Here is a 27,480-nt window from a genome sequence, read left to right as displayed (position 1 = left end):
CATAGATGACTTGCTGCCCTGGTACTACCACAGCCCTCTGCACTTTCCAGCTGCTCTGAAGTTAAGTTGAGGTACTTTGGTTCTTGGAATTTTTTCCATAAGTCTGTCAGCCTAGTGGGATCTGTAAGAAATGCCTGTGCCAAGTGCTGGTCAAATGTTGGTCCTGCTTATCCTGAGCTTTGAGTTCTGGTCCCCCAGGGATGTGGTGCTGTGGGGACTCCCTGGGTTATCCTCCAGCCTGGGGGTTGGATGTACAGGGAGCAGCTAAGCACCTCCTTTCTTTCTAACCCGTGGCATTGGCACAGCAAACAAAAACACAGTTTTCAGGATCACAGCAGGTTTTATTCCCTCACAGTTCCTTCCCCACACATCTTACCCATCTTGCATCACTGTATTTCAGACTTGTGAAATTCATCAGCATTAAAAAAACCACAAAATTATATTAAAAGTATCTCCAAAGCCAGATGAGCTCACTGTGTTAATTTTTGTCTTTCCCCTCTTGCCTGCAAATGAACAAGGTCCTTTCCAAAGTGCCCAGGGCATCTTCCTCTTACCATTGACAGGTAAAAAAGTGGGATGTTCATGCAAAGTTTGGGCCATCCAAGCCAACTCTGGGCAGCTGAAAGAAGAGCCTCAAACTATTTAAAGGCTCAGATGCAATTTAGATTTTTTTTTTTAATTTTTAAATAGACATAATTTGCTGAAGACTTAGCTGTATGGTGATTTTTAGGTTAAATTTTAAATTGCATTTCAGCTGTATTCAGACACAAGAGCACGGTATCTGCCTCCGGTGCAGCTGGAGAGAGGAGCAGACCTGGCCTGCTGAAAGCAGGTGTTGATGCCAAGCTCCTCATCATCTCAAACCCTGCCTGAGAAGTACCAGCACAACAGCAGGGTTTTTTGGATGCTTCCCTTCACATCCCAGCCCAGCCTGACTCTGATTAATTAATGGAGTCTGCTGAAATCCCAGCCTTAGCTACTCTGGCTGCTGCTAGCTACAGCGAGCTGCACAGCTGCCTTCCACTCCCACTTGAGAGACTTTGTATTTACCAAGTATTAATTAGATGAATGTGAAGCACCATTTTCTAGGCAGGGGAAATGATCTGCTCTCTCCCTGCCCTGTAACAAGCTCATACTGGGACAAGTCTGAAAAGGGAGCAGGTAGAAGTGGTTCCTTCTTGCTCTGCACATCTGCCACTTTTCATATTTCCCTGCTTGCGCAGGCAAGCACTTCACTCCTGCCTGATCTGGAAAGGGAACAGCATTATTTTTAAAGATGGAGCTGGAGCCTCTTTCCCTTTGCAGATTACCACCAGAGCTGGTCCCAGAGACTGTCCTGACAGTCAGACACACCAAATGGGAAGAGCTGCTGTCTCTGAGGGCTCCTCCAAGTGCCAAGAGCTGCTGAACAAGTGACTCTGCCAGGAGAGCACAAGCAATGAATCCTTCCTTTCCACAAGTCCTCCAGACCAGGCTGGGCAGATATTTCTCAGGGCTGACCACAGGTAACATTGCCCAGGAGGACACAAGGGAGCCACCCCAAGATCTCCCCTACACCTGAAATGCTACCATTTAATGGAAAATATTCACAGCACAACTGTTCCTCCTGGTGGCAACATCTGCACCATGGATACTGCAGCTGACTCCAGTAATTGCAGCATGAAAGGCTTCAAGCAAATACCCATCTGGAAAAAATGGAAGAAATGTCATGGAAGGCTGAAGGCTGTGACAGAGGGTGAGTGTCAATGGTAAACAACTGGTCAGCTAAATTTAGGAAGGCAGGTTGGGAGCTCTCCACGACCGGTTGGGCGTCTTCAGTTCAGACCACTGAGTCAACTAAAAACATTTAGCTATGACAGTGATGGGCTTTATAGAGAATTACAAGATAAATGAAGGGAAAAAGGTTATCTAATAATTACCATCACTGTTTCACATCCAGCTGCATCCACAGCTCAGCTTGACCTTTGAGGAACAATGAATAATGCACTGTTCTGGTGAATGTTCCCCCTTTCTTGTCAGACCACACCGGTAAGGGAGAACCTCTCCTGTTTGTCCTTTACTCACTGCTTGGTCCAATTTCTTTATGTAAGAGGACCAAGAAAGTCCCAGAAAAATATCACACCTGTTTCAAAATATTTCCCTTGTAATTTCGCATTGCTAAAATTTACAAACCATTGGTGCTCCAAAATCTGTTGCAGGGACAGCAGCAAAGCTCATGTGAAACCTGGGATCAAACTGATCTCTCTGCTTTTGGGCACCAGCAGGAAATCAGCCTGCAGTACGGAAGCCACTGATCTCCAAGACATCCAGAAACTGATCAAAACCAGGGAGAGACAGACCTGGATTCTGTTTCCAGCTTAGCAATGTTTACATGGTGCACAGGTAAGCCATTCCTTGTACTGAGCTGAATTTTCACATCCTGCTAAATTGGGCAATGAAACAGAATAGAGAGGTGTGAGGGGTTCTGGGGCTGTGCTGCATTGTAGCAAACAGTTACCAAGCTCTGCAGCTGGTCATGAGGAGCCAAGGATAAGGAAAGAGATGGCTTTCTGGGAGACCTTCTGGGAGGAAAAGGTTGCACAACCCCATAGAATTGCAGTGGTTTTCCAAGCTGTAAAATCAATTGCAATTCACCTGCTCTGCACCATTGCTTGTCCCAGGCAGATCTCATCTTTAGTCTGGCCCACTTCATGTATTCAAAACTCAGTCTTGTGGGCTTCCACTGGCTTCAGACCAGGCCCTACCAGAGCAGGCCCAGCAGGCACCAAGCCCCACAACCAACTCTTGACCTGGCTCATGTGCAATGGGGAGCAGAGATCTGGGGCAGGAGGGTGCAGGAGAGACAGCTGGAGGTCACAGTACTGGGGCTCTGCTGACTGGGGTTTGGGAATGTGCTGGACTGTTGACAGTAAGCTGTTCTGGTCACCGGCTACTAACAAGGGGATCATTCTGGCAAAATTCAAAGTGAACCTATGCACCTGATCAGATACAGCACAAAGATCAAAAGGTCTATTTAAAATCATGAGAGAAAGGGACAGTCCCACCACCAGCTCTCCCCCAACACTTGGTAGTGTTCACACACATTATGATATGAAGGATTAATGGCTGGAGGTCATGGAGAGTTTGTGCTTTCCCCCAGCTTCCCAAGGAGGTGCGTGACCAGCTTCTGCAGGGCCTCAGCCCGGACCACTGAGATGCGCAGCACTTCCTCATGGTTGGCTTTCTCTTGGCTGTTGTAGCTCATCACCACTTTGTTGGTGATGAGGGAGATCCCAAGGACTCGGAGGCCACAATGCCTGGCTACAATTACCTCTGGGACAGTGCTCATGCCTACAGTAGGAGAGGAAAGGACCAGAATGAGTCAGGTTTTACACCAAAACAAGATCTCTCCAAGGCTGCAAACCATGATTCTACCTCCAAGCACATGCCCTTGTCTCATTCCCCCCAGGTCTGTGTTTGAACTCTGAAATAGTTAAAGGCTGTGATATGTACAAGGCTCAAATAGCTGCAGCACTACAGTTACAACTCTGCTCAGCACAATAAACCACCTGCATTTGATCCTTGTGACTTAGTTCCCTCCTCAAGGTGTGTCAGACTGCTTGCAGACTTGCTAAGGAAGTACTGATGTGCTGTGTCATTTGGCTCTTCCTTGGCTAAAATAGATGTTGCAAATAAAAATGGCTTTGAGGGGAGCTGAGCTCCTTTCCTCACACACAACGAATCTGCAGGTATTAATAAACAGACTTTCTTGAGCCAGGGGTCATGGAAGGAATGATAGCTGGAGGAATCATATATATCGTGGCACTTAGTTTTCTTGTACACAGTTGGGAAGGTATCCATTATTACCATCCCTAAACAAGACTCATAAGGAGGGCTGGTTTGTAGAGAAAAAGCACAGTGAAAATCTTTACAATGTCAGAATTAGAAGAAAAATACTTCATTTTTATTGGGCCCCACTCAGTCCTCCTGAAGTGGAGCCATCTGAGCATGAGAGTTTATGTCTGAGAAATAAACACAAAAGTTGTGCTGGGATCCCTGTCCTGTGCAGCTGTAAGCACAGGGACTTTCTGCAGATCCTCCCAGGAGCTGCACTAAGCCACTGCAGAATGAAGCAGAAATGCACAGAGCTCATTTCTCCAGCCCCAGGAGACTTAGAGAGTCAAAGACTGAAGCAAGTCAGCCTTGAGCAGAATTAACTGTTCAATCCACGTGCCCAAAGAACGCTGGCAGCCCAGCCTGGCAGCTCACCCACAGCATCAGCTCCCAGTGCCTGCAGCAGGCGGCACTCGGCGACGGTCTCGTAGCAGGGCCCAGGCAGCAGGCAGTACACTCCTTCCCTGGTGAAGCTCAGGAACCCCAGCTCCTGTGCACTCTCCATTGCCAGGCTGAGCAGATCTTGTTCATAAGCATCTGACATGCAGGGAAACCTCACTCCAAACCTGAAAGGCAGTAAAGGACACAGTCGTGTGATAGTGCTGCTGCTTCCTCTGTCAGAGTCCAGGGATGGTCATTCTTTGGAGAAAAGAAAGTGTTAAGGGCAGACCTGCCATGGATGCAATCACTCCATTCTGCTCTTATCATCAGGTAATTCTGCCATCAGTCATGGAATAATTTGGGTTGGAAAGGACCTTCAAAGGCCATCTCATCAAAACCCATGCAATGAGCAGGGACATCTTCAGCTAGATCAGGATGCTCAAAGTCCTGTCCCACCTGACCTTGAATGTTTCCAGGAATGGGGCACCTACCTGGACATGATATTCCTGCTAGATCTGATCATCCAAGACTGTCAGCACACAGAGGTTATGGATGTTGGAAGGTCTGGCACTACTTCCCTATTGCAGGAACCCTTTCAGGTCTTTCAAGGGCTCCTCTCTCTAGGGAACACTATGGTCAGTTCTGTCTCCCCCCAGTGACTGCTCATGATGACTTTTAAACATTCCCCACCAGACAGCTGCTGCTCTTTGGGCACCCTGAGGCACGGAGTCCCACAGGCTGTCCCTGGTGGGGGTTTGAGCATCAGTCCTTCCATTTAAGGCCCATCACAGCAGGCTGCTATTTTACATCCTGGAGCTCCAAGGCCATATTTCGTGTAGCTTTCATCTTCTGCTTCAAGACTGGGTCTCTTGCTTTATGTCTCAAAATAGCATCTCAGTCCTGCTCCTGATAGAGTGAATCTTGCTCTTGACTCAAGGAGAGCAGAAGTACATGGCAAAGATTGTTATGCTGCCACTGAGGAAACCTGGAAAATAAACTCCCAGCCATGTTCATCAACCAGTTCAGTAGGAGTGGACCAGGTCCCTCTTTTATGCTATTAAAGCTTCTGCTTTTTTACATGTTCTTCCAGCTGAATGCTTAGGGCAGTAGCTAGCTTATTTTGTTTTTATAAACACTAAATATTATATAAATAAAAACAAATTTTCTCTTCTGGTCTAAGGTAATAAGTATTCATCACCATGAAAATTGCATCCCTTTTCTGAAGGATGGCCAGCAATGCAGAAACCCAATCTCTAATTTATTTAAAAAATATTATTTCCACATCACTTCATTGCCTCTAGTTTTGCTCTGTTGTACTTAGATAAATTCTTGCTGGTAGCTCAGCTGGACAGGATTTTAGGAGTTTGCTCAGTTAAATCTTTGCAATACTTTGAAACCTGATTCATAAAGACCTTTTACCCATTTTGATGCCTTGGTCAGCAGTACAAAAATCACTTCCCAGAGCACTGCAGTCTTCACCAAGAAGCTGCTTTTGGGAGGCAATGAGGCAGCTCTGCTGCCTTTGAACGTTGTCCAGATGCTGTTGTTTGATTGGAATTTCTCCTCCTGCTCCAGAGCAATTATGCAAGTCCAGAGAGCTTTAAACACTCCATGTGGCTGCTCTGCTTTTGATCACTTTCCTCCAACCCACGGCAATACCTACAAAAATGTAAAGATGTTCCACTTCAGATGGGTACTGTCCTCTTCCCATGGAATCGCAGCACAGTGATTATTTCTCCTGAGGCAGCTGCCAGCACCTTTCAGATTCTTTCAGAAGTGAGAGCCACGTCTGCTGCTACATCAGAAGGAACTAAGTGAAACCCAGGCAGGCCATCTTACTCTCAGCAGAACTTTCTCTCTGGAAAGACCCGAGGACAATCCAGATGCCTGCCCTCCAAACATGTCCATTTTTGAAGATGGGCCTTCCACCTTAACAGTCTGATGGCGTATTGGAAGGATTTTGGGACCAGAAATTCAATTTGGAAGGGATCTCAGGGTCACCTAGTCCAGCATCCTGCTTAAAGCAAATCCACATCTGATGGCACCTGCAGTTCAGAGGTGAGGATATGTTAGAAGTTCCTCTCTGCACTCTCCATAAGGTAAAGATTCTGCTACACAGCCAGTACAGGAAACCTGACTTCCCAGTTCAGCCAGCAGCAGGTTGCTCTTGCACATCTCAAGGTCTCTGGATACAGCAATGATGATCAGGAAATTTATTCATCTTTGCTCTGCCCTCCACTTACTGCCTGGCCTCTGCTGTACCCATTCCATCACACCAGAGATTGCTGTTGACAAACCCAGGCTGGATTCACAGCCTGTTCACTGATTGCTCAGTGAAGAGGAACCAACAGAGAGAGGGGCTGATAAGAAGAGGAGCAGTGGGTGTCTTTAGCAGATGGTACAGCTGGTCATGTCAGGAGAAGGATCAGAAGCCTACTTGTACAAAACAAAAGCTTCTGGGGGTTTGTGTGTAAACTCTTTGTAGCCTTGTAAAAACAAGCAACAGCCAAGGGAAGCCAAGGCAGGTGGCCCAGCACACACAGCTATTGCTGTAACTCTTCCCTTGTGGTTACCTGGAGCCAAACTCTACCTCCCAGTAAATATTTGTCAGTAGGCACAACTGGCAGTCCCAGCCCATGGCTGAAGGAAGAAAGGATTAGTTGGTAACAATGGACCAGATGCCTTCTTACCTCTCGTCATTTGGTCCACGCAGGGGATTCTGCCCCCCCAAGCCAAACAAGCTGATGTGATCCCTGATGAACATGATGTCTCCCACTTGGAAGTGGGGATTCAGTCCTCCAGCAGCATTTGTGACAATCAAGATCTCCACCCCCAGGAGAAAGAACACCCTGATGGGAAAGGTGACCTGCAAGAACCAAAAGCATTTGTGCAATGAATATCACAGTCAGCAACCAGCTACTGCTCCTACTACCTTTGTAATATCATGATTGGTGGATGCAGAAAGTCCACATATGGAGACAAAACAACCTTCTTCAATTTTAAACATTCCTCTGATTTAAATAGAATATTAATGCTTTTTAAACAAATTTAACAATTGCAATGGAACAAAATCTTGCATTAAAATCCAAGACCACATTTCCTGCAGTTGCACTAAGGTCAAATAAAGGTGGTACAGAAAGAACATGCAGATAGTTTTTGCTCACTGCCAAGGTCTTGCAGAGATCAAACCACTGTGCTGATTGAAGTAACTACTTATGCACATGGACTTGGAGAGTAATCCAAAGTTAAGGAACAATTGGGAGCTGGAGAAAAAAAAAATGTAAGAAGTTTGATTTTGAGGAGTTATGAAGGAATTCAGATGATACCTGCCATCAATCAAATGCTATTGTGAGCAAAAAAATTCCTAATGGACATCACTTCTTCAAGAAATGAATTAATTTTAATAGACAAACATGTCTTGATAAAGCTAGTTTTGTACTGAGTGATTTTAAAATAGTTGTTTTTCCACAAGAAGTTAAGTGGTGCCAAAATTACAATTTATATCCAAATGCAAACAGCCTCTATGCAAAAAGGAAAATCTCAGAGCTATCCAAATTTAAAAAAAGAGCCAATAAATAAATATTATTGTTGTTTTCTAGGAGAAAAGCACATATGTGCATGGTAGGTAACATGAATGTCCACACATTCCAGTATGTTAGCTGGGAAATTCCAGTATGTAAGCTGAGTTCCCAGGCTTATAGCAGCTTGCAGTAGCCTGGGAACTTTTCTAGGTAAAAAAAAAACAGCTGTAAACTATACAAATGCAATAGAAGATTAAAATAGATTATTCTTCTTGAAGTTTTCTGGTTGCTGATTTAAATCATGATTAAACTGACTAAGTTAAAGCATGTAAATTAATCTGCCTTCTATGATAAACTGTTTTTCCTTGCAAGAGTAGCAGGGTCAGCCAATTTGTGTGGCTGTGCAGCATCACCTTCACCCAGCAGAAGCCAACCACTCCTTGGTTTGAACTCCCAAATTTATTTTTTGGGGGCAGATCTGAAATCTAAGAAAGACTTATTTCAAGAGCAATGTAAGTTCATTGCAAGAGCTAACATCCTGCAGCTAGATAGCAAGGCAAGCAGTCACTTCTGCAGCTTTTACAACACATCTCCCCTACGTGAATATTTTCCTTAAGGAGAACTCACCGTGCTGAAAGAGTAGCCTTCATAAGAGTGGAAACGTCCCTGCATGCACACACAGGGCTGTCCATTCAGCTCCCCAAACACCAACCTGCCAACATGCCCTGCCACTGGAAATTAACAGAGTGTCATTTTAGTTACAGGTCTCAAGGACTTGGACTTAAGAGGGATCTCTTAGTTGATTTTGTTTTATGGCAGGGCCAAGCACTGCAAAAGCAGGAGCTGGAAATGAAATAAACACATATTTTTGTGCTATGATACTTATGGGTTTTTTTAGGGTTGAACACACATTTCACCAATGTGGGACTGGTTTGCAGACTTGAGTGATCCCTGTGTGAGGAGGCTCTGCTGCAGGCTGCTGGTGGGTGGGGTGCTGGTGCCCTGAGCTGTGCTCACCCGTGCTCCGTGGGAAGTGAGGGATGTCCTCATACAGGAAGACTGTCTTGTTATCCAACACATCAGCCAGACCTCCCAGCCCAGACCCGCAGATGATGGCGATCCTGGGCCGCTGGGCAGCACGGGCACGCAACCAGTCTGCTGTTTCCTTATACACCTCGTAGCTATTTCTGCAGGAGGAGAACAGGTCTGTGAGACTATCAGCCCATTCAAAGAACAAGATTCAAAAGGTAAAAGTACTGAAAAGGTGCAGAGAAAAAGAAATTTCATTAAGACTATAATAATAGAAGCTTCACTGCTATTATTGAAGATGCCTCACTTTTAATCTCATGTATTTTATCCTTGACTATGGGGAAATAATTTGAATCCCCTTAGCTGGTTTCATTCTGTAGATGAAGAATGGCTAATGATACCTAGATCACAGAAATGTCACAAGGCATAACCACTCCTGCTTCTGATGGGCTCTGGTCTCTGCTGAGTTCCTGAAGAAAGGCAAAAGCACAGTTACACTGAGAAATTCCAACCTATATGAGTGTTCATGGCGATGTCCAGCCCATGATGGGGAAATCCAAGTGTGTGGATTGTCTCTGAAGAACCTGAACAACACAGTTAGAGTGCTGTGCTGATGAAGGAGTAGACACTGTCATCTGCAGTGGGTAAAGATTCAGGTAAACTTCTGAGACATGGGTCAAGCATCATCTACAGAGATGGAAAAGCCAATCCTGTAAGTGTTGAGTGCCATCAGCTCCCACTACTTCCATCTAGGCTGGTAGCACATGTCAGACACCCACCTTCTCAATACCTCGTGCCTTCAGAACAGAAGGATAAACATGGAGACCTTACTCAGCCTCTTCTCTCCCACACAGTGGGCATGGGATCACACCTGCAGGCCACACATTGCCAATGACATCGGTCTCCATCAAAACAAGTGAAAACTAGGAATTTGGGCTCCAGAGCTTAGACTGATTCAAGAGGGGGACTCAACAAATACCTTGGTTAAAAAAGTCTTATCCAGAAGGGAGCCCCATTGCCTGAAGGTGGGACAGAAGTTGGCATTACAGTGCCTGTATATCTGTCTCATGGGAAGGGAAAAGAGTTCAACTTTTAACCTCTTAGCCCAGTATTCAGATGCCTTAATCACAGTTTTGAAACACGATCAATAGCAAAATAATCTTATAATCCTCTTTCCAATAGGACAATGCAGATACTTTCTGAAAGTCAATATCAAGGTTGATTGGAAACTATCCTCAAAAACAGGGGTCCTAACAGCAGATCTTGGAAGCAACTCAATCATTAGCATCGATGAGTAGAATTAATGATTGTACATGGTAGAGGACTGGGTCCTGGAGTGAACCAACACAAGCAGGGACAGAGGTTCTCTATATGAAAAGTTGATCTGATTACTGAAAGGTGAGAAAATCAGATACTGTGAGGCTGCAGGTGATGTAAAATTGACTGGAGGTGCTGATAAGCAGTCGCTGTCTGTCCAGGAATGTTTATTTTGTTTTGGGGTTTTTTTATCATGTCTCTTGTTTCAAGAGGTAAACCTTAATAATGCTGTGATGCTGCTCTCAGCAGTCTTAGAGGACAGACAGAAAAGCTTTCGAAGTGGTGCTCCTCACTCCAGGAGGTCTCAGGCCACTAAAAGGACTTGACTGTCCATGTACAACTGGTTCCACCAACTAAAGTACCAGATATTGAAACGAAGGTTCTCAATTCTATGCTTTTTCTTTCTTTATACTGACAGGGTCAGTAGTTATTGCACAGGTGTTTTCTGTGAGTATTTAATCTCTTAGCTGTCTAGTTATTACTGTAAGTCTTATCCAGCATATGATACATCAAACTTACGGTCCTAGTTACAAACTCTGACGTCAAAAATACCCAAAAATGTCATAAACCTGCAATCCAATAGGAAGAAATAACTTTCATACACATAGATTAAAATGAAGAGTCATACTTAGCTGAAGTACTTTTCAAAGGAAAGGTTTGGAAATAAGAGAGTTTATTTACCATCACATACTGAATTTTCGAAGTGTATCATGAGCTCTTGAAATAAGCAGGAACTGTGAAAGTGACATTAATAAAGACTACACTTGACTACGTTATCACTTGCTCCCAGACAAAAGATTTAAAAGTGCTTTACATACATTAATGAGCATTTCCCCCCAGTTTCTCTGTTGAATAACTGTAATCCTTGTTTAGAAATTCAAGGGAACCAAGAGAATTTATATGTAATACCCAAGCTTTTGACATACCTGTGCCAGGCATGAGGAAAGAACAAGGTCACCAGGATCTGCTCTTCCTCGTGACCATAATACTGCTTGTTTCAGTTTTGTTGTTTTTTTAAAAGTGCATAAACCATTTCAAAATAACATAAAAGCATGGATATTATTCCTATATCCCCAGAAATTTTAGGAACGTGGGATGGAACCCATTCAATGTCTGCTGAAGACATCAGGACTGACTGAGCTATGCCAAGTTATAGTGAATTATTTTCCTTTTAAACAGAAGATATTAAAATACTTCTTAACCAAAGAAGTAAATCTCCAGTGCTGCATATGTTTCCTGCCTGAAAGGAGCTCCAGCAAGTGCACAGGGGCCTGGCAGAGCCCTGTCCATCCCTAAGGCTTTGGGCACATCAGAGCTGTCCCCAGTGCTGACAGCACAGCAAGGCCAAAATTAATCTGCTTGCAGTATTTAGCTTTCAGAAACTTTCTGGATGACATCAAAGGGACTGGCAAGCACTGATAATTTCTGAATGCAAGGGAGATACCTGCTCAGCAGGAGCAAAGGGGGAGTTTGACCCGTGGGTCACCAAACAGAGTGTTCGGCCTGGGACTGCATGAGCACAAGGCCTGTGCAAGCTTTTTGACAGCTTGAATTAATACATGTAGCACAAAGGCCCCTCTAGCTGCTCTAACAATGCACACCTAATAATAGTGCTCAGTAGCATCGCTTTGGATTAAATCACAGGATCAGCTGAAAACACAATCCCCTTTATTGTGATTGCTGTCATCCACTGGAGAAACGCATCTGTTGCAAAACACAGGACTGTCACCGGTGACAGATCCTTTATGGCATGAAAAGAACCCCACCCTTATTGTGATTCTAAGTTGGCTGAAAGCAAATCCATGTAGAAAAGCAGACATATCCAAATAAACAGCTAAAGCATTATGTTTGGGGGCACACAGCCATACGCATTTACAGTCAGTGCCTCTCCACAGGAGATATTTGCCTCTTCTGGCCCGTAACCTCTCCCAAGGTCACCTATTCGCTGCCATATTTCATAATACCAGCACCTGCACAGGCAGATGGCCAGATTCCTCTCCAATAATAAGATGTTTACTTCTGAGCAGCCTTTGTCTGACATTTATTGAGTGCCCGGCGGAAAGAAAACAAGGTGAGGAAAAGCGATGTAATTTTTGTTAGCCCCATCCAACTTGGACATCTGTGCATCCCCTATTTCACAGCACCTTACCTGTCTTCCTCAGCATAGGCCATCCTCCTCCTCTCTGGTTAACCAAAAGAAGGGGATGGTTGCTGGCAATGGATCTGCAGGGTTTTATTTGAGCTATAAAGATCTGAGGCCTATTGAACCTGCAGAAGCTGCTGCTGTCTCCGGCAGTGAGTCAGGGAGGTGTGTCCCAGCTTCTCCCTGCTGTCCCCTGAGCATCTCTAATCCCCGAGTAGGAGTGGCATGGTGAGTACATCTGCTTTTCTGGCCTCACCCCACATGACACACATGCTCTAGAGCTCTGCAGAAAGCTTACACGCATGCACACACACAGAGCAATGCAGATTAAGCCTAGAAATTTCACACGCACGCACACAACTTTTCAGCGGCTGACAAGGGATCTGCCTGGATTTGCACCTCTTGTGTCACCTGGGAACCAGCTGGAGTCACCTGCTCCTGTGCAATTCAAACCCCTGGGAGCGTGCAGACTCTGTGAGATGACCTGTACCACCTACCACTGCCACCAGACCTTTCCATATCTCACATCATTGCCTTCCCATTCTTTCATGGCAACCAGGGGTGATGACCCATTAGCTCCCCTCTGGGTTTTTCGTTCATATTTAATTGCCTCACCCTCCCCACAAGGAAATACTTTGAGATATGCTAAACCTCCATTCAGCAGATTATGGGAAACACAGGAAAGAAGACAGACACCCCACCATCTGTCCCTTTAATTTTAGCTTTGCTGTGTATGAAAACAAATTTAAAAACAACCTTGTCATATGGATCTGTTTGTGCATCGGTGTTTGATCCCAACAACTGATGTGAACCACATTTTACAGAGCCAGAGATGTTTCCAAGACAATTGAATGCCAAAAAAATTCAAGAAAAGCAGTGATGAATAGAGACCTTACACGCCCCAGCTGAAAGGCCACATCTACAATATGCATTCACAGCTTAATAGATCTAAAAAGGACACATGGGGCTAGAATTTATAAATAACCCAAGCAGGGACAAAACCTCGATTAAAACTTGTCAATTCTTAGACAAATCAGGCAGACATTGACGAAAATTTAGAACACTGGGCAGCACTCATTTCAGGTCTTGGATTTCTTATTTCTTACATTCCTCTTTCCTTTTTGATCTGGAAGACCTTGCATCAAACAGACCATTGTTGCCCCAGAAAACTGTCTCTGAGAACTTTAAAGTCAAACAAGGTAATAAATACAGCAAGAAAAAAGCAGGGCATTTTTAGAGAGAGATCTACTTCATGCTGGAAAGCAGAAACCCAGCAATGTCAGCTCAGGCTGGGAGTCTGCAAAAACCAGCAGAATTTGAAAATACAATTCTGTTTTATTTGTTGAAAAATACAGTTGGCACTGAAGAAATAGAAAATGGATCTGAAGAGAAATAATAAAGAGGGGCTTTCCCCTCAAGTTCTTGACCTTCTCCCTTTCTCTCTCAAGTTTACACTTCCATTTCTTTCTTACTTTCTTTTAGAAAGCTTAAAATGCCTCTTCTACAGAGACAAGCAAGTGGGTGCTGCCACTTCAGGACCCAGCAGTACATTGCTGCACTGACATGGTGCATCTTGCTCTTGGTTTGCTGGAGGCAGTGGGAAAATCAACATTAAGGATCTATAAATAATTTTCCTTTCTATGCCCTCTTTCTAACTCTGTTTTTACCATGTTTTCCCTCATTTTTTAGATATGTCTCATTTTTGTCATTCTTATTCTTACACTTCTGAATCTTGGTCATCTCTACCTCTGCCTGCTCTCAGTATACCCTCCTCTTTTCAGCACTGTTTTTCTGTACAAAAGCACAGCAGACTGAGAGCAGAAATGGTTTTAGGTAGATTTAACTGCACCAAACTCTGTGCTCAAAGAGGGCCCACGATGCTTGGCTGTGAGCCACTGTGCCAAAGGACTCTGCAAGTCACCACCACCCCAAGCAACATTCACCCAAACCCAGGGTCTTAGAGCCACTTCCCAGCTCACTCACGTCTTTCTGCCCTCTGGAAGCCCAGGCTCCTCTTGCCACTACTCAGGACTTATTTGAAACCCATTATTTGATGCCATTAAATTAAATTACAGAGCAATGTTAGGTCCTTAATGTTGATTTTCCATATAGTTTGTTGGTATCAGCAGAGTTCTGATGCCCCTCAGATATGTTCCCTTCTTCAGCCTTAATCTGATTACATTCATTAATCTGATTCTTTTTTGCAAAGCAGACAAGAGAGATCAGACAGCCTGAGAGCTCTTCCCAATTTGCTCTCATCTAAGACAATCTCCTTCCTAGTTTGGATTTACATGGAAAACAGGATTATCAAAAAGGAGCCATTTTATCTATCTTTCTGCAGTGTCTGTTATTTAACAGCAACAGAAATTACTTGAGTTTTAACCTGTAATGCCGCATTGGCTGGACAAGTACGAGATAAACGTTCATCCTACTAGGACAAAATTAATTTGAGCACTGAGGGCATTCATGCCAATTAGACTGCAGGGAATACTCCAAATCAGATTCATCTAGAAAAAGAAGGTATTGAATAGATTGCATAATGCTGAAAAAAAAGTATTGAGAGTCTTCTGTCCTGAAGGAATCTCAGTTGTCTCTGTCTGTATGTGTCTGCAGCAATTTGTATCTATAATCCTGATTTTACTGCCTTGGCTGTCATTCAAGCCCTGCTTCTGTATTGAGAACTTCAACTGCTACAGGATGCAGATACAATCACCTGAAATCATTTTCTAACAATGCTGTACATTTCTACAGCAATTTCCATCTAAAAAAGCGTCGTGAAGTATTTTGCAAGCATTTCTTCAAAACATTTAATTAATGCTTTAGGGAAAGTCTCCACTTCCCTGTGTACTGACATTATCACAGTATCAAATTATCTTGCAGTCTTCTCACACGTACTGCACATCACTCTTTTGAGAAGAGGAACTGAGCTGCAGAAATATTCAGAGTGTCTACACAGTGGGGACAGCCTACCCAGAAGAAAGTATGCCCCCAAAGCACTACAGGCATTACTTTGCCCTTACAGGTGCAGTGCTCACTTACCTGGGGGGAATTTCTCCCAGTCCTCTCATACTTAAGCCAGGATTGTGCCTCGGTGTTTTGGAGGAAGGTGAAATGGCTAAAGCTTGGAAAGATTTTGCTTTTCTGCTGACTACTGTAAGCACATGTTCCAGGTTTGATTAAAAAAATTACTGCCAAGAATTAATCAGGAATTTTGCAGCAATCTGGAAAGCCTTTTTGGGAAATTCATTATTGTCTGTACACTGGCTAGCCAAACAACCACTGGAGTCTTATTACCCACAACAAAGGTAAATAAAATCAAATTATATACCAGAAAAGTTATTCCCCAACAGATCATTTTAATAACAATTTCTAGCAAGATCTGCCTGGACTGGTGTGCGTGCTGCTCATTTTACATCGACAGGAAAGAGACCTCTGACCACAGTGAATGCAGCAAAGGGTTGGCCAGGGGAACAGAAAACCAGACGTTCAAAGAGCCTGTCATGGTTAGCTGAGCAAAATGAGAGCAAAGCAATGCTTCCATGACAGCCAGAAAATGTTGCCATGGAAGCAGGAGAGATACAGAAATTTAAGACAGGCAGCAGGAAACGGAGGAGATGCGTGTTCAGTTAGGCCAGACGTCAGAAAAAAGCTTCCAGCCGCCCAAAATATGCAGTCCTAAATAGCCCTCCTGTGAGGGCAGTGGAAAAAGGCTTTTAGGACAGAGATCAGTTAATGTAAAGGGTTTATGATGTTTACTGGCAGGGGAGCAGCCACAGCACTCACAAGTTGTATGCCTGCTCTGTAAAACCTCACCATCTTTATGAGACTCGGGCAGAAAGAGGAAGCAACTTGATGAAACCTGTGAAAAAATGATATCACAGAAATCAGTAAAAGAGCAGAGATGTCCTAATACCTGCCAACACTTCCAGCTCTAGATGTATCAAACAGCAAATGGTAAGTCTGGGGTTGTGGCTATGGGAGTTTCTGGAAGCAAAAGTACCTGTGGCAAGGAACTTGGAGAGAAAGAGTATAAAAAAGATTATTGGGGGATTTGAGGGAAAGGAATTGTACCTTCTGAAAGGATACAAACAGCACAACCAGGGATCAACAGTATGTCAGGCTTGGGATGAATGGATGGGCTTTTCAATATGGAAGTGCTTTGAGGCAGGCAAAAAATCGGAGAGTTCAGGGGAAAGTGTGATGAAGGGCTGAAACAATACTTCAGTGAGGATAAGTGCAAGAGAAACCACACATCCTGGTGGACTACAGACTAAAAAGGCCAGGTACCCCTCTGGCCTACAATAAACACAAATAACTTGAACAAAAAAGGAATAAGGAAGAAATGCTTTCAGGCCTGTCTCAGAAGAAAACAATTCTCAGATAATTAAATGATACTACACAGCTCCACGTATCACTAAGAATCCTTGACAATAGATATACTTCCCTGTTCAACACAGGTAAATGCAGTTCATATCCTGGCACCACAGGCAGCTGCTGGCCTGGGGCTCCAATATGCTTCTCCTTATGAAGGATATGACTTCTCTCTGGGAAGGTCATTTACACATATCAAAACAACACAGGACCAAAGTTTATCCTGCTCTGTGGTCTGGTTTCCTCTTCAATAACTGATAATACTTTCACACAGTGAAATGCCCAACCTTTCACTAGGTCTCAGGAACATCTCATTTCCCCAAAGTCCCCTTTGGAAAACACCGATTTCTGGAGGTCAGTAGTTGAACATACTACCACTTGTAGTCATGATCTGTCAGGATGCATTTATGCTGTTCCAACAGAATCAATGCTTCCTCATTATCTTGTTTGTGGTGCAATAATAACACATTACTGAATAGTCTATAGGTTTTCCCTTTCATTTCAGTGGTTTTTGTTTAAAGAATCAAAGGTTAGACAACTGTACGTCATTTAACTAACTGGTTACATCAGACACTGTTTACTGGAGTTTCCCAACTCACTTTCCTTGTAGCAGATAGTGGCTGCAATTCCTCTGCTGATGAAGCAAAAATTTGCCTGACTTTGGACTGCAAGCCAGAAGCAGAACAAGAATGACCCTTACAGATCAGTCCCCAGATCAGTCATGGAAACCCACTTCAGTAAGGGCAACCAGTTGTCCCAGCATCATGTACCACATTGCAATAGATGATAGTGTTGTGATTTACACACTGACAAAGTTTAGATACTTTATTATCAATAAATCAAATCATAATCACCCACATAATCACTGTGGATGAGTCTTCTCATGTCTGACTGAGAGCCTCTCTCAACTGCTCTGCCACACTAATGCTGTCACCCCCATTCATAAATATCTTGTATCTGGCACAGTGATGGATAAAAGCACCGTGAAATCTGGTGCAAAATCATGTGGGTTTGGGACTGATCTTTAGAAACAGGGAGAAGTACTGGGTATCCCATGGAATCTATGGAAGTTTCTTCCATGGCTCAGCATAGTCTCCCCAGACAAACCCCTGCACACATCCAGTATGACTGAAAGAGCTCCCAAATGCTCCAGCCATAGTCCCCAGCTCCATCACACAGTATGGAGTTATACCATATATCTACAAGAGGAAAAAAAATCAGGGGCATAAACAAGACTACTTTGTTCTTAATGAGATGTTTAACTTCCTATGTTTAACTGCCCAATATTCCCTTAAAGACAGATGCTTCCATCTGGGGCTGTTGGTGCCACAGCTGTGCACACAGGTTATGGTTTGATTGGGAAAATATCAGCTGCAGATCAGCTGATAAAAGTTTAGCTCCATAGAAGCAGGAAGAAAGTGCTATGTTCTCATTTTAAGTATCTTACATGGACCAAAAAAACCAAACCAAACCAACCAACAAACAAACAAACAAAAAAGAGAGATATTATTTTGCATAAGATAGAAGTATGAACTCAAATTTCTGCTTTAACTTGAAGATATTTCAGAAAACACAGGAGGATCCTGAAGCTCACAAGCTGAGTTATAAGTTTAATTCCAGAAAAAGCATCACATTTCTCTTAAGCATGCTATTTAATCGCATTTCTTTTAGCTAGGACTCTTGTGCTGTCATGTGGTCAGTGATGAATTGTTCTCTCCTGTGATTTGGAAGAGCCTTATCTCCAGGAGTCCAGGAGAGTGTGACACTGAGAAGCTCCAAGCTACAGTAAAAGCCTGGCAGGGTAGGAATGCAAAGGTCAAGTCCTGCTTACATACCACTTTCCCCTACGAGTTGAATTGTAGCTGTTCTCTTGGTAATGTAATCCAAGCACTCAAGAGCATGTGAAAAGTGATGTGTTTATGAAGAAATTAAAAAGAATCAACTATTAAACTCAATGCTTTAATTACCTATGGCACACAGAAGTCAGTCAGTGTAAACCTTGTGGCTGGTGTGTGAGTACACAGAAACAACAAAAGGAAGGCAACCAAAACAGCACCACTGGAAATAACAGACAGAAAGCCAAAACTAAGGGAAAGCTCTGTTCAGCCTTTTACTACAAACACAAACATTTCTGTAGCATATCTCTGACCTTCCCACTAACTTTAAATTCTCATGACCTAAAGATAAGATTTTAGCCATTAGTGTGTGCCCTGTACAATCAAGAGAGACCAGACCAAGCACTGGAGAACCCTCCACACTCTCAGCTCCCCACCTCACCAGCTGCTCATCTGCTTTCATTCATTTGCCCCAGCTCTCTCTCTACATTTACATAGCTAAAGATGTTGGTAGAGTAAAGGTGATTTTCAAACAGGCTAGTCAAAGGGTGAAGAGGCACGAGACAGAGGAATCTTCCATCTTCACCTCAGCCCTTTCTCATTAGGTAAAACTTCTTTCTGATGAGGCAGCCAGTAAGTACCATTTTGTTACACCACTTAGGGGTCAATATGACAGTGTTGGCTTGAAAAATACATTCTCTCTTTCTTCCCCCTCAAGAGATTTAAAGAGTTTTAGTCCTGTATTCCTGTTTACAGGTAGCACTGGGCTTTTTCTATCCTAAGATTCTTTCTATTTTGCAGTAATATTGCTTCATTTAGAAAGCAAGCAATTAGTTTAAAAGAGGGGAGGAAAGTTGTCTGGTTATAGATCCCTGTGCTCAGTTATGACTTTAACACACAAATTCTCTCATGTACCTAGAGTGGGAGAAAAGGTCCCTTATGTATACATTATTATATCCTTAAGATAGACATGGTAGGGTTTTGGGTTTTTTTCCAGTGACTGGGCTTCAAGCAAAATTTTCCCAAGTTATCAGTTCTGGAGTGCCTAGTACTGATAGCACTGAATTTCTGTACCAAAACTACTTCTGGCTTAGGACTGGATTGAGCTTCATGAAGAATATGTGAGATTGTAAAAATCAATAGCAGGAAGCCTGGTATTAAAGCAAAAGGATTTTTGCCTACTCATGCTCCATTGTTGGCTGTTTGTTCCCAGAAGGGCTGAGGAGTGCCACATTCCTGAAACTGCATACAGGAAAATCCCCACAGTATTTAAAGTCTCAAAAGCAACTTGCAGCTGCTGTCTACTGTATTAATGAACATGCTTTAACCTTTCTGCTTCTGTGTGCAGATTAGATGCTGCTTTGCTGTCTAAAGTGTCTGAGTGTTTCCAGGGATGCTGCAGTGGATGCTCAGTGATGTTCATTATGACTGTTAGTATTTCAAGGCTCTTGCCTCCTGCTAACCCAACCTGGGTGTAACAAGTGTCCTGGAGATTTAGAAAGGGCAGCAAGGTGGGTTACTATGTGAAGAGTCTTCTTAAGTACCTGTCTTGTGGGTTACAGAGGGCAAAGTAAGCTCTGGAGGAGCATCACTGCTGACTCCGGAGACTCAAGAGTGTGCTGAGCCCTGGCCCCTGCAGGGCTGCGAGACGATGGCGCTGGGCTCAGGCCCCAAGGGCATCGGGGTAAAACACACAGGGCGCTGAGCCCCAGTCCTGCCTCTCCAGCGGGTGGCCACACATCCCGACAAAGCTTTCCTCTTCTTTTCTTTCTGAGCAACCTGTCAGCGTTAGCGCCTGGTAAGTGCTGCGTGGACAACTCCTAGCAAGGCTGTCTGCTGGGCTACCCCGCTGCTCGGGGACGGCTCCTCTGCTCGCTTTTCCTCGTAAGAAACAGCCGCTCTTAAGCCCCTGTTTAGGAAATGGAGCCATTAGCCGTGCTGCCGCCTGCCCGGCCTGCGCAGCCTTCACCGGACTCAGCCGCTCTTCACCCAACCCAGCGGCGAGCCTTCCCCGGCGGTGACGGTAAAAGCGCAGCAGCAGGAACCTTCCCGGCCCGGGCCAGGGCGGTGCCCCCGAGGAGAGGGCGGGTCGGGCGGCGGGCGAGGGGCCGGGCTGGGCGCGCTCCCGCCGGGTGAGAGCGGGAGCGGCCGCGGGCCGCGCTGAGGCCGCGGCCTCGCGTACGGAGCGGGCGGCGCGGGGAGGCGCCTGGGGCGGGCGCGGCGCTACGAGCGGCCGGGGCGGAGTGAGGCGGCCGGGCCGGAAGCGGAGCGCGGCGATGGGTGAGAAGCTGCGCGGTGGGGCGAGCCCGGAGCCGGTCCTGGCCGGAAGGGGACTGGAAATGACGATGAAAAAGCGGGCGTTTGCCTGTTCTTGCTGTGCGCTGAGCGAGCTTGGATTTAGGGTTGAGCTTTTTAGTATTGTGGCTGAGCACCTCTGGGACAGGCTGAGAGAGCTGGGGTTGTTCAGGTTCTCTGGGGAGACCTTAGAGCCCTTTCCAGTACTTTAAGGAGACTTATACAAAAGAGGGAGAGCAGCTTTTTACACGGGCAGATAGTAGTGGGGCAAGGGAAAACGGTTTTAAACTAAAAGAGGAGAGATTTTAATTGGCTATTAGGAAGAAATTCTTCCTTGTGAGGGTGGTAAGGCCCTGGTACAGGTTGCCCAGACAAGCTGTAGCTTCCCCATCCCTGGAAGTGTCCAAGGCCAGGTTGGGTGGAGCTCTCAGTGGAAGGTATCCCTACCCATGGCAGGGGGGTTGGAACAAGATAATCTTTATGGTCCCTTCCAACCCAAACCTCTTTTTTGAGTAACTGCAGTGAGCTGTAATTAAAAGCTTATAGTTGGTGTTTAAAATGAAATAAACTAGTCCAGAGCATAATGGTCTGTGTTTTCCCCAGTTTTCCTCATTCCCCAGACCATCCTACAAGAAAGGATGACATTAAAGCCAGAGCACATCTGCATAGAGGACAGTGAAATTAAACCTGTCTGTTGAAAGGCCTTAAACTGGGGAGAGGCAAGATGAAACCTCCACTGTGTGTGTGACCATGCGCCTCTCTTCTCCTCAGAGGGCTGATGGTGATAAGGAGACATGGACTATGGCCTGAGATGCTGCACAGGTTCGAGAGGAAGAATAAAGTGCTGAGGATGGTCATTGTTTCCAAAATTTCTCAGCTCTTTCAGTTTTAATCCAATATTTTCTTAAATTCAACTGTTATGTAACACTTAAAGTCATTGTATTTTGCTTTTGAGGGAATGGGAGGGGGCTTGAGGGATGATTAAAGTGTTAGGCTGAGAGATTTCCTAATTTGAGTGTTAATTTTGATGAAGTTATTTTGCTTAAATTAACATCTTACTTTGGAATAAATTGCTGGCTGGCTGATTTCTGGTCAGTGCCTGTCACTTGTGCGATGTGTTCTTTGTGCTGAGCAGTGGAGCAGATTGCAGCAGCCTCCTCAGCGTTGTGTGGAGTGTGCTTGTATTTGTTGGCCTTTACCCACTCACAGCACAACACTTAGCACTACTTTCTTCTTTAACATCAAGCACTTATTCCCATTGACCACAGCTGTAACCAAGTCCTCTCACTTCAGATTTATCACAGTTTTTTCAGTCATTAAAGGAAGACATAAGGGTTTGCAGTCATGGCAGGGAGCGGCAATGCTGAGCAGAGAAAAGGGGTTTTGCCCATTGGCTGGTGCCCAGCATCCCTCCAGGGCCCTTCAGCTGAGGGACAGCTCTCCAGGGTGCCAATGAGGGGCTCCCCCAGCAGCACCCTGGGCCTGGTGGGAGGGTTGTTCCCACTTGGGAAATTGGAGCAGCAGCAGCTGTGCTCCCTCTCGAAGTTGCCTTTGCTTGTGGCTCCCCACCCTCCATACATTGAGCTCTCAGATAAACATTGCCATAATCAGATGATAAAATTTCTGGGCCACTTGCTGAATTTGGAGAGCTTGTGGTGTGTTCTCTTTTGTGACTGAGGGAGATATTTGTGTATAAGTGTTTAGACCCATACAATGAGCAGAATATTTGGAGTCAGTGAAGGGCCAAGCACCAGCCAACTCTTCACTTACTATGTAAATAGCAAGAGAGGCAATTGAACTGATGAACCTCCTGATTTCCAAATGACCTTATTTAGGATAGCCCTCATTTACTTTCCTCATTAGTGCATTATTCCATGAAGCATTTACTTCTGTTCTAGAATACAGCTGTTAAGCAGGACACGTTTTTATTTTTTATAAAAGGCTTTTCCTATTTCTGTACTGGTATGATTGGAATGACATGGTTTCTTCTCCCCTGCTGTTGTCCAGGTTGTGAATCAACCCGAGAATGGATAAATCTAAGCAGCCTTATGTTAACCAGAAGACCAGCCTTGAGAAGTTCAGTCCTGAAATTATTTCTGAAATTGAGAAGCTCTTTGCAAAGAAATTTACTTACACTAAGCCAGTGAATGATGAATGGAAGCTGCCAGATCCCAGCAATGCTTTTACATGTGATCATGTGGAATTTCACTCACTCCTGGCTCTGAAGGACTCAATGAATGAAGTGAAGAACCAACTCAGTGATAAGAACCTTGAGGATTGGCATCGGCACACCTCATTTACCAATAAAGCAGGGAAAATAATATCTCATGTGAAGAAGTCTGTAAATGCTGAGCTCTGTACCCAAGCATGGTGCAAATTTCATGAGATCCTGTGCAGTTTTTCTCTTCTCCCAGAAGAAGCTCTTCAAGATGGAGAACTGAATTCTGTCCACCTCTGTGAAGCACCTGGAGCTTTTATAGCCAGCCTTAACCACTTCTTGAAGTCCCACCATGTCCCTTGCCACTGGAATTGGGTAGCTAATACTCTAAACCCTTATCATGAAGCCAATGACACCCTTATGATGATCATGGATGACCGTCTGATAGCAAATACTTTACCTTGGTGGTACTTTGGCCCAGATAACACTGGGGATGTGATGACATTAAGACATCTAACAGGACTTCAGAGCTTTGTGAGCAGTATGACCACAGTCCACTTGGTAACTGCTGATGGCAGCTTTGACTGCCAGGGAAATCCAGGAGAACAGGAAGCTCTCGTCTCACCCCTTCATTACTGTGAAACAGTCACTGCTTTAATGATCCTGGGCACTGGAGGATCCTTCATTTTGAAGATGTTCACTCTGTTTGAACACTGTTCTATCAACCTGCTCTTTCTGCTAAACTGCTCTTTTGAGGAGGTCCATGTCTTTAAACCAGCCACCAGCAAAGCTGGAAACTCGGAGGCCTATGTGGTTTGTCTTCGCTATATGGGCAGAGAAAGCCTTCATCTGCTTCTTCCTAAAATGATGCAGAACTTTGGAACAGAAATTATCAACAAAGCCCTTTTCTCCCAGCATACACTACCAGAATCATTCCTTAAAACACATGAAGAGTGTTGCATGTTCTTCCACAAGTTCCAGGTAGAGACTATCTCTGAGAATATCAGTCTTTTTGAGCACATGGAAGAAGCAGAGCAGATGAAACTCAACAAGTTAAGAGACTGTGCAGTACAGTTCTTCATGCAAAAGTTCCACATGAAACCCATTGGCAGAAGTAATTGGCTTGTCAAGAAATCCCAGGCTGGTTGCAGCATGAATGCAAAATGGTTTGGGCAAAGAAACAAATATTTTAGTACATACAATGAAAGGAAGGTGATGGAAACCCTGACATGGAATGATAAAGTGGCAAAGGGCTATTTTTATCACTGGGCTGAGGAACACAGTTTAAATAATGCTGGGAACACGTGCATCCTGGAAGGATCATTTTCAAACCTTGAGTGTAGCTTTTGGTACATTTTGGAAGGAAAAAGATTGCCAAGGGTAAAGTGTTCTCCATTTTGTGATGTTCAGGTCTTAGAAAGTCTTAACGAAGCTGTGAAAGAGTTGGGTGGGGGGAGGCTGAAAGGCAGATCAATGCTGCCTTGTCACTCTTGTGAAGTTCTTCCTGGGGAACTCATACTGGCAAAAGTGTCTGATCTTTCCAGGTGCCATCAGGAAGTCCTAAATGAAAGTTGTAGTGACCAATTCAAGTGCCTTGTAGTTGGCTTTCCCTCTCTCTGTGACACAGAAAGCCAGCCCAATATGGAAATAAAGCCCGTGGACTCAGCCACGCTGCTGACTTTCACCTTCTCTTTGCTGTATGATGGAGAACCAAAGTACCAGCAGCAGCTTTTGGAGTGTGTTCTGCGTTCATTGGCCCAGCTGGCAGCAGGAGATGCATTGGTTTTGCCTGTTCTCTCCTGCCTGACACGCTTCACAGCTGGCCTGGTGTTCATCCTGCACTGCTGTTTCAGGAGCATCGCGTTCGCGTGTCCGACCTCGCGGGAGCCCCTGAGGACCGGCGCTGCTTTGCTGTGCGTTGGGTACCGAGGCGTCCCCGCGCCGGTGGTGGAGTATCTGCAGCATCTGAACGCACTGATGAGCTCTTTGCTGGACACAGACTCTCCCCAGCAGGTTCTGCAGTTCGTGCCCATGGAGATTCTCCTCCAGGGCAAGCTGTTGGAGTTCCTAGGGGATTTAAACGCAGCCATTGCAAAGAGACAGCTCCACCTGATTGTGCAGGCTCAGCAGCAGCAAATGGCTAGTGACATTCCACTTTAAAATAATTCTACAACTGCATGAGTTGCTGCTGCTGGACCTTGTTTCACGGGCAGGCAGAAGGTGTTAAAAACATTGTTCATGTGAATGTAACATTAATGCAAAAGTGGTGTGACATTGAAAGTGCCGGGAGGATGTTTTGAGCTATCAATCCTACTTTCACTGTATTTTCTCTGTAGGAAATAGGAGAAAAGAAAGCCAGACCTTGATTTCTGGCCACTGGGCTGGGTGTTTTAGGATGCAGAATAACATGGAATCCTTGATTCAGTGGAAGCAAGGGCTGACAAGTGAGCATAAGCCTCAGAGCCTCTTGCTATCATCCTCAAAAACTGTCTTTTGACATCCCCTTAATTTACAGTTATTTTCATTTTTAATGATGATGTCGAGGAAATCCTGTGTAAGTTGCCTTACCATTTTGGATGGTATGAAATGGTGGTTATGGGTACATGTCCCCATTTGCCATTCTTAAACAAGAGCCTCTGAATTTTCACCTCGTAGCCTTTGAATATCAGCCTCTACTTTAGCACTTCAGTGAGTGAGGACAGATGAAAATTTCCTTGCCAAAGCCTGATAATGGTTTCTCCATCTCATTCTTGCAGCTGTTTTGTGAATGCCATGCTGATATCTTGAGTTCCAATTCTCTGCACTTCAGTCACTTGACGGAAGGATCAAATGGAGCTGTTTATGCCAGAGAAGTGCTCAGCCTCTGGTTGTTCATTGCTTACTCTTCAGGCAATAATTTGGATTGCCATCAAGCCCTCTCTTGTGACTTCTCATGGGTCCAAAGCTGAGCTCAATTCTCAAGAATGAAATTTGCTAAAAGAATTAGCCAGTGGCTGTAGACACTTAGGCTTGTAACAAGCAGAACCTTTAAGAGACATTTAAACATAGGAAGCTTCCATTAGCCACGAGAGGCTCATATAACATGCAGCTGCTGGAATTTGCTAGCCTTTCCATGCTAAAAATCCTTAAAACAACAGCTCTGAGGTATTACCATCTGAACAAACAGTTCATCAGTTGTGTGCTGCCTTTCTTGTGCACACAAGTGTGTTCATGTTTGTGTGGGAGCCCTCAGGGTTATACAGCTGAAAAGCTTTTGTGTTGTAATTAATCAGTGTGTGCTTTTGGTGTGAAGGATGCATATATTTTTTGAAGTAGGAGAAAAGATGTTGATTTACATGGCTGTTGTATATTTTCATTTTATCAACAAATATTCAAAGAGTTAATAGACCTTTTTTAAAAAAAGAAAGGAAAACAAATATTGTTTGAAAAAATAAAGCCTTTTATGTTTTCAGTGTTGCTGTTTACATGTTTCTTTACCAAACATGGAAGAAATCAATGCAGCAGGGGAGCCTGGGAGGGTTTAATTTTTTTTAATTTTTATTTATTTTTTTTTTAGCCAGGCTTTCCTCATCTTGCCATTTGGATCCATCCTCCATGAGTGAAGGGTACAGTTGTCTTCATTTCTCTCTGACTTTAACTTTGGAGTTTACCTGCTTAGAGAGACTCTGCTTGCAGATGTGGTCAAAGCAGTGGGGGAGGCCTGCACACAGTACCCTTGGCCTTGTCACTGAGCCTTGTAGTCCATGTCCCACTGTGGTTGCTGTAACCCTTAGCAGAAGGATTTTCTTAAGGATCTTCAGTTTCTCCTGGCTATGACAACTGCTCTGGTAGGATAAGGCTGTTATACACTGTACTTTTGTCTGCAAAGTCTATTATTTATTCTTATCCAAATGTTCTAATTGCTTGCCTTCACTGAGTGGTGTGATTAAGAAAAAGCTGTGTGCCTTATTCCTCAGGGCTGGCTCTGCTGCACTGCCAGGGGTTCCAGGTGATTGTCTTTGGGTTGGCTATCCAATTTGTCTGGAGACTGCTTGCTAACTCATTTTGATTGCAATTATTAATGCTAATGTGTTTTTCCCAGTGCCTTTCTCTTTGGAAGTAAAGCACCAAATTAGAGAGCTGGGGAGGATCATTCTGTGTCCTAGAGGTGTGAGATGACACAGGAAATGAATCCTGTACCAATAACTTCATTTCCTTACAGCTAGTTGGTGTTTTTTTGGGAAATCTTTATGCAGAAGAGGAGTTGAATGGATGCTGAACTGAATGACAGTGTTGCCTCTCTTGCTTTTAGTGAAGCTTAAGACTTTGGCTGTTAATGTCAGAATGTTCTTCAGGGATGTGAGGACTTCAGAAGCATCCTTAAATCAGGAGACTGGGTTGGAAGTGGTTGCTATAGGGATTGTCTGGTTGATTTTGGTAGAAATACTGTTTAATGTGTTTATGGTTTTACTGAATTATAGGGAAATGTAAATGCTCAGAATTGTATTCAAGCTTATCAAAAGTTTTATGAAATATTTGCATTCCCAATATAACAATATAAAAACAGCGCCTAAAGAC

General features: G+C 44.3%; 2 protein-coding genes across 7 annotated transcripts; one reads left to right on the top strand and one right to left on the bottom strand.

Annotated features, from left to right (window-relative positions):
- Nucleotides 1-320: 320 nt before the first annotated feature.
- LOC111946069 (purine nucleoside phosphorylase) lies at nt 321-20,697 on the bottom strand. 2 transcript variants are annotated; one of them, XM_086848247.1, is made up of 6 exons: nt 19,653-20,697; nt 8,793-8,962; nt 8,403-8,506; nt 6,945-7,120; nt 4,249-4,439; nt 321-3,330 (listed from the first exon to the last, which is right to left on the bottom strand). In XM_086848247.1, exons 1-6 carry the CDS (start codon nt 19,661-19,663, stop codon nt 3,113-3,115), a joined length of 870 nt encoding a protein of 289 aa, XP_086704373.1. In that variant the 5' UTR covers nt 19,664-20,697; the 3' UTR covers nt 321-3,112. The 2 variants fall into 2 exon arrangements, with proteins under 2 accessions (XP_086704373.1, XP_023804473.1); XM_023948705.2 differs by lacking the exon at nt 19,653-20,697 and adding an exon at nt 12,271-12,476.
- CMTR2 (cap methyltransferase 2) lies at nt 20,184-26,374 on the top strand. 5 transcript variants are annotated; one of them, XR_015275567.1, is made up of 3 exons: nt 20,271-20,493; nt 21,537-21,587; nt 22,773-26,374. XR_015275567.1 is itself a non-coding variant. In XM_023934667.2 (3 exons), exon 3 carries the CDS (start codon nt 22,792-22,794, stop codon nt 25,081-25,083), a length of 2,292 nt encoding a protein of 763 aa, XP_023790435.2. In that variant the 5' UTR covers nt 20,684-20,750; nt 21,537-21,587; nt 22,773-22,791; the 3' UTR covers nt 25,084-26,374. The 5 variants fall into 5 exon arrangements, 4 of the variants coding, with proteins under 4 accessions (XP_086704371.1, XP_086704372.1, XP_023790435.2 ...); XM_023934667.2 differs by lacking the exon at nt 20,271-20,493 and adding an exon at nt 20,684-20,750; XM_086848245.1 differs by lacking the exons at nt 20,271-20,493; nt 21,537-21,587 and adding an exon at nt 20,184-20,268.
- Nucleotides 26,375-27,480: the final 1,106 nt, after the last annotated feature.

This window comes from Cyanistes caeruleus, chromosome 12 (genome assembly GCF_971803275.1).
Source record: "Cyanistes caeruleus chromosome 12, bCyaCae1.hap1.1, whole genome shotgun sequence".
Taxonomy (NCBI): Eukaryota; Metazoa; Chordata; class Aves; order Passeriformes; family Paridae; genus Cyanistes; species Cyanistes caeruleus.
The sequence above is the reverse complement of the archived record's forward strand: the minus strand, read 5'-3'. Positions and strand labels throughout refer to the sequence as shown.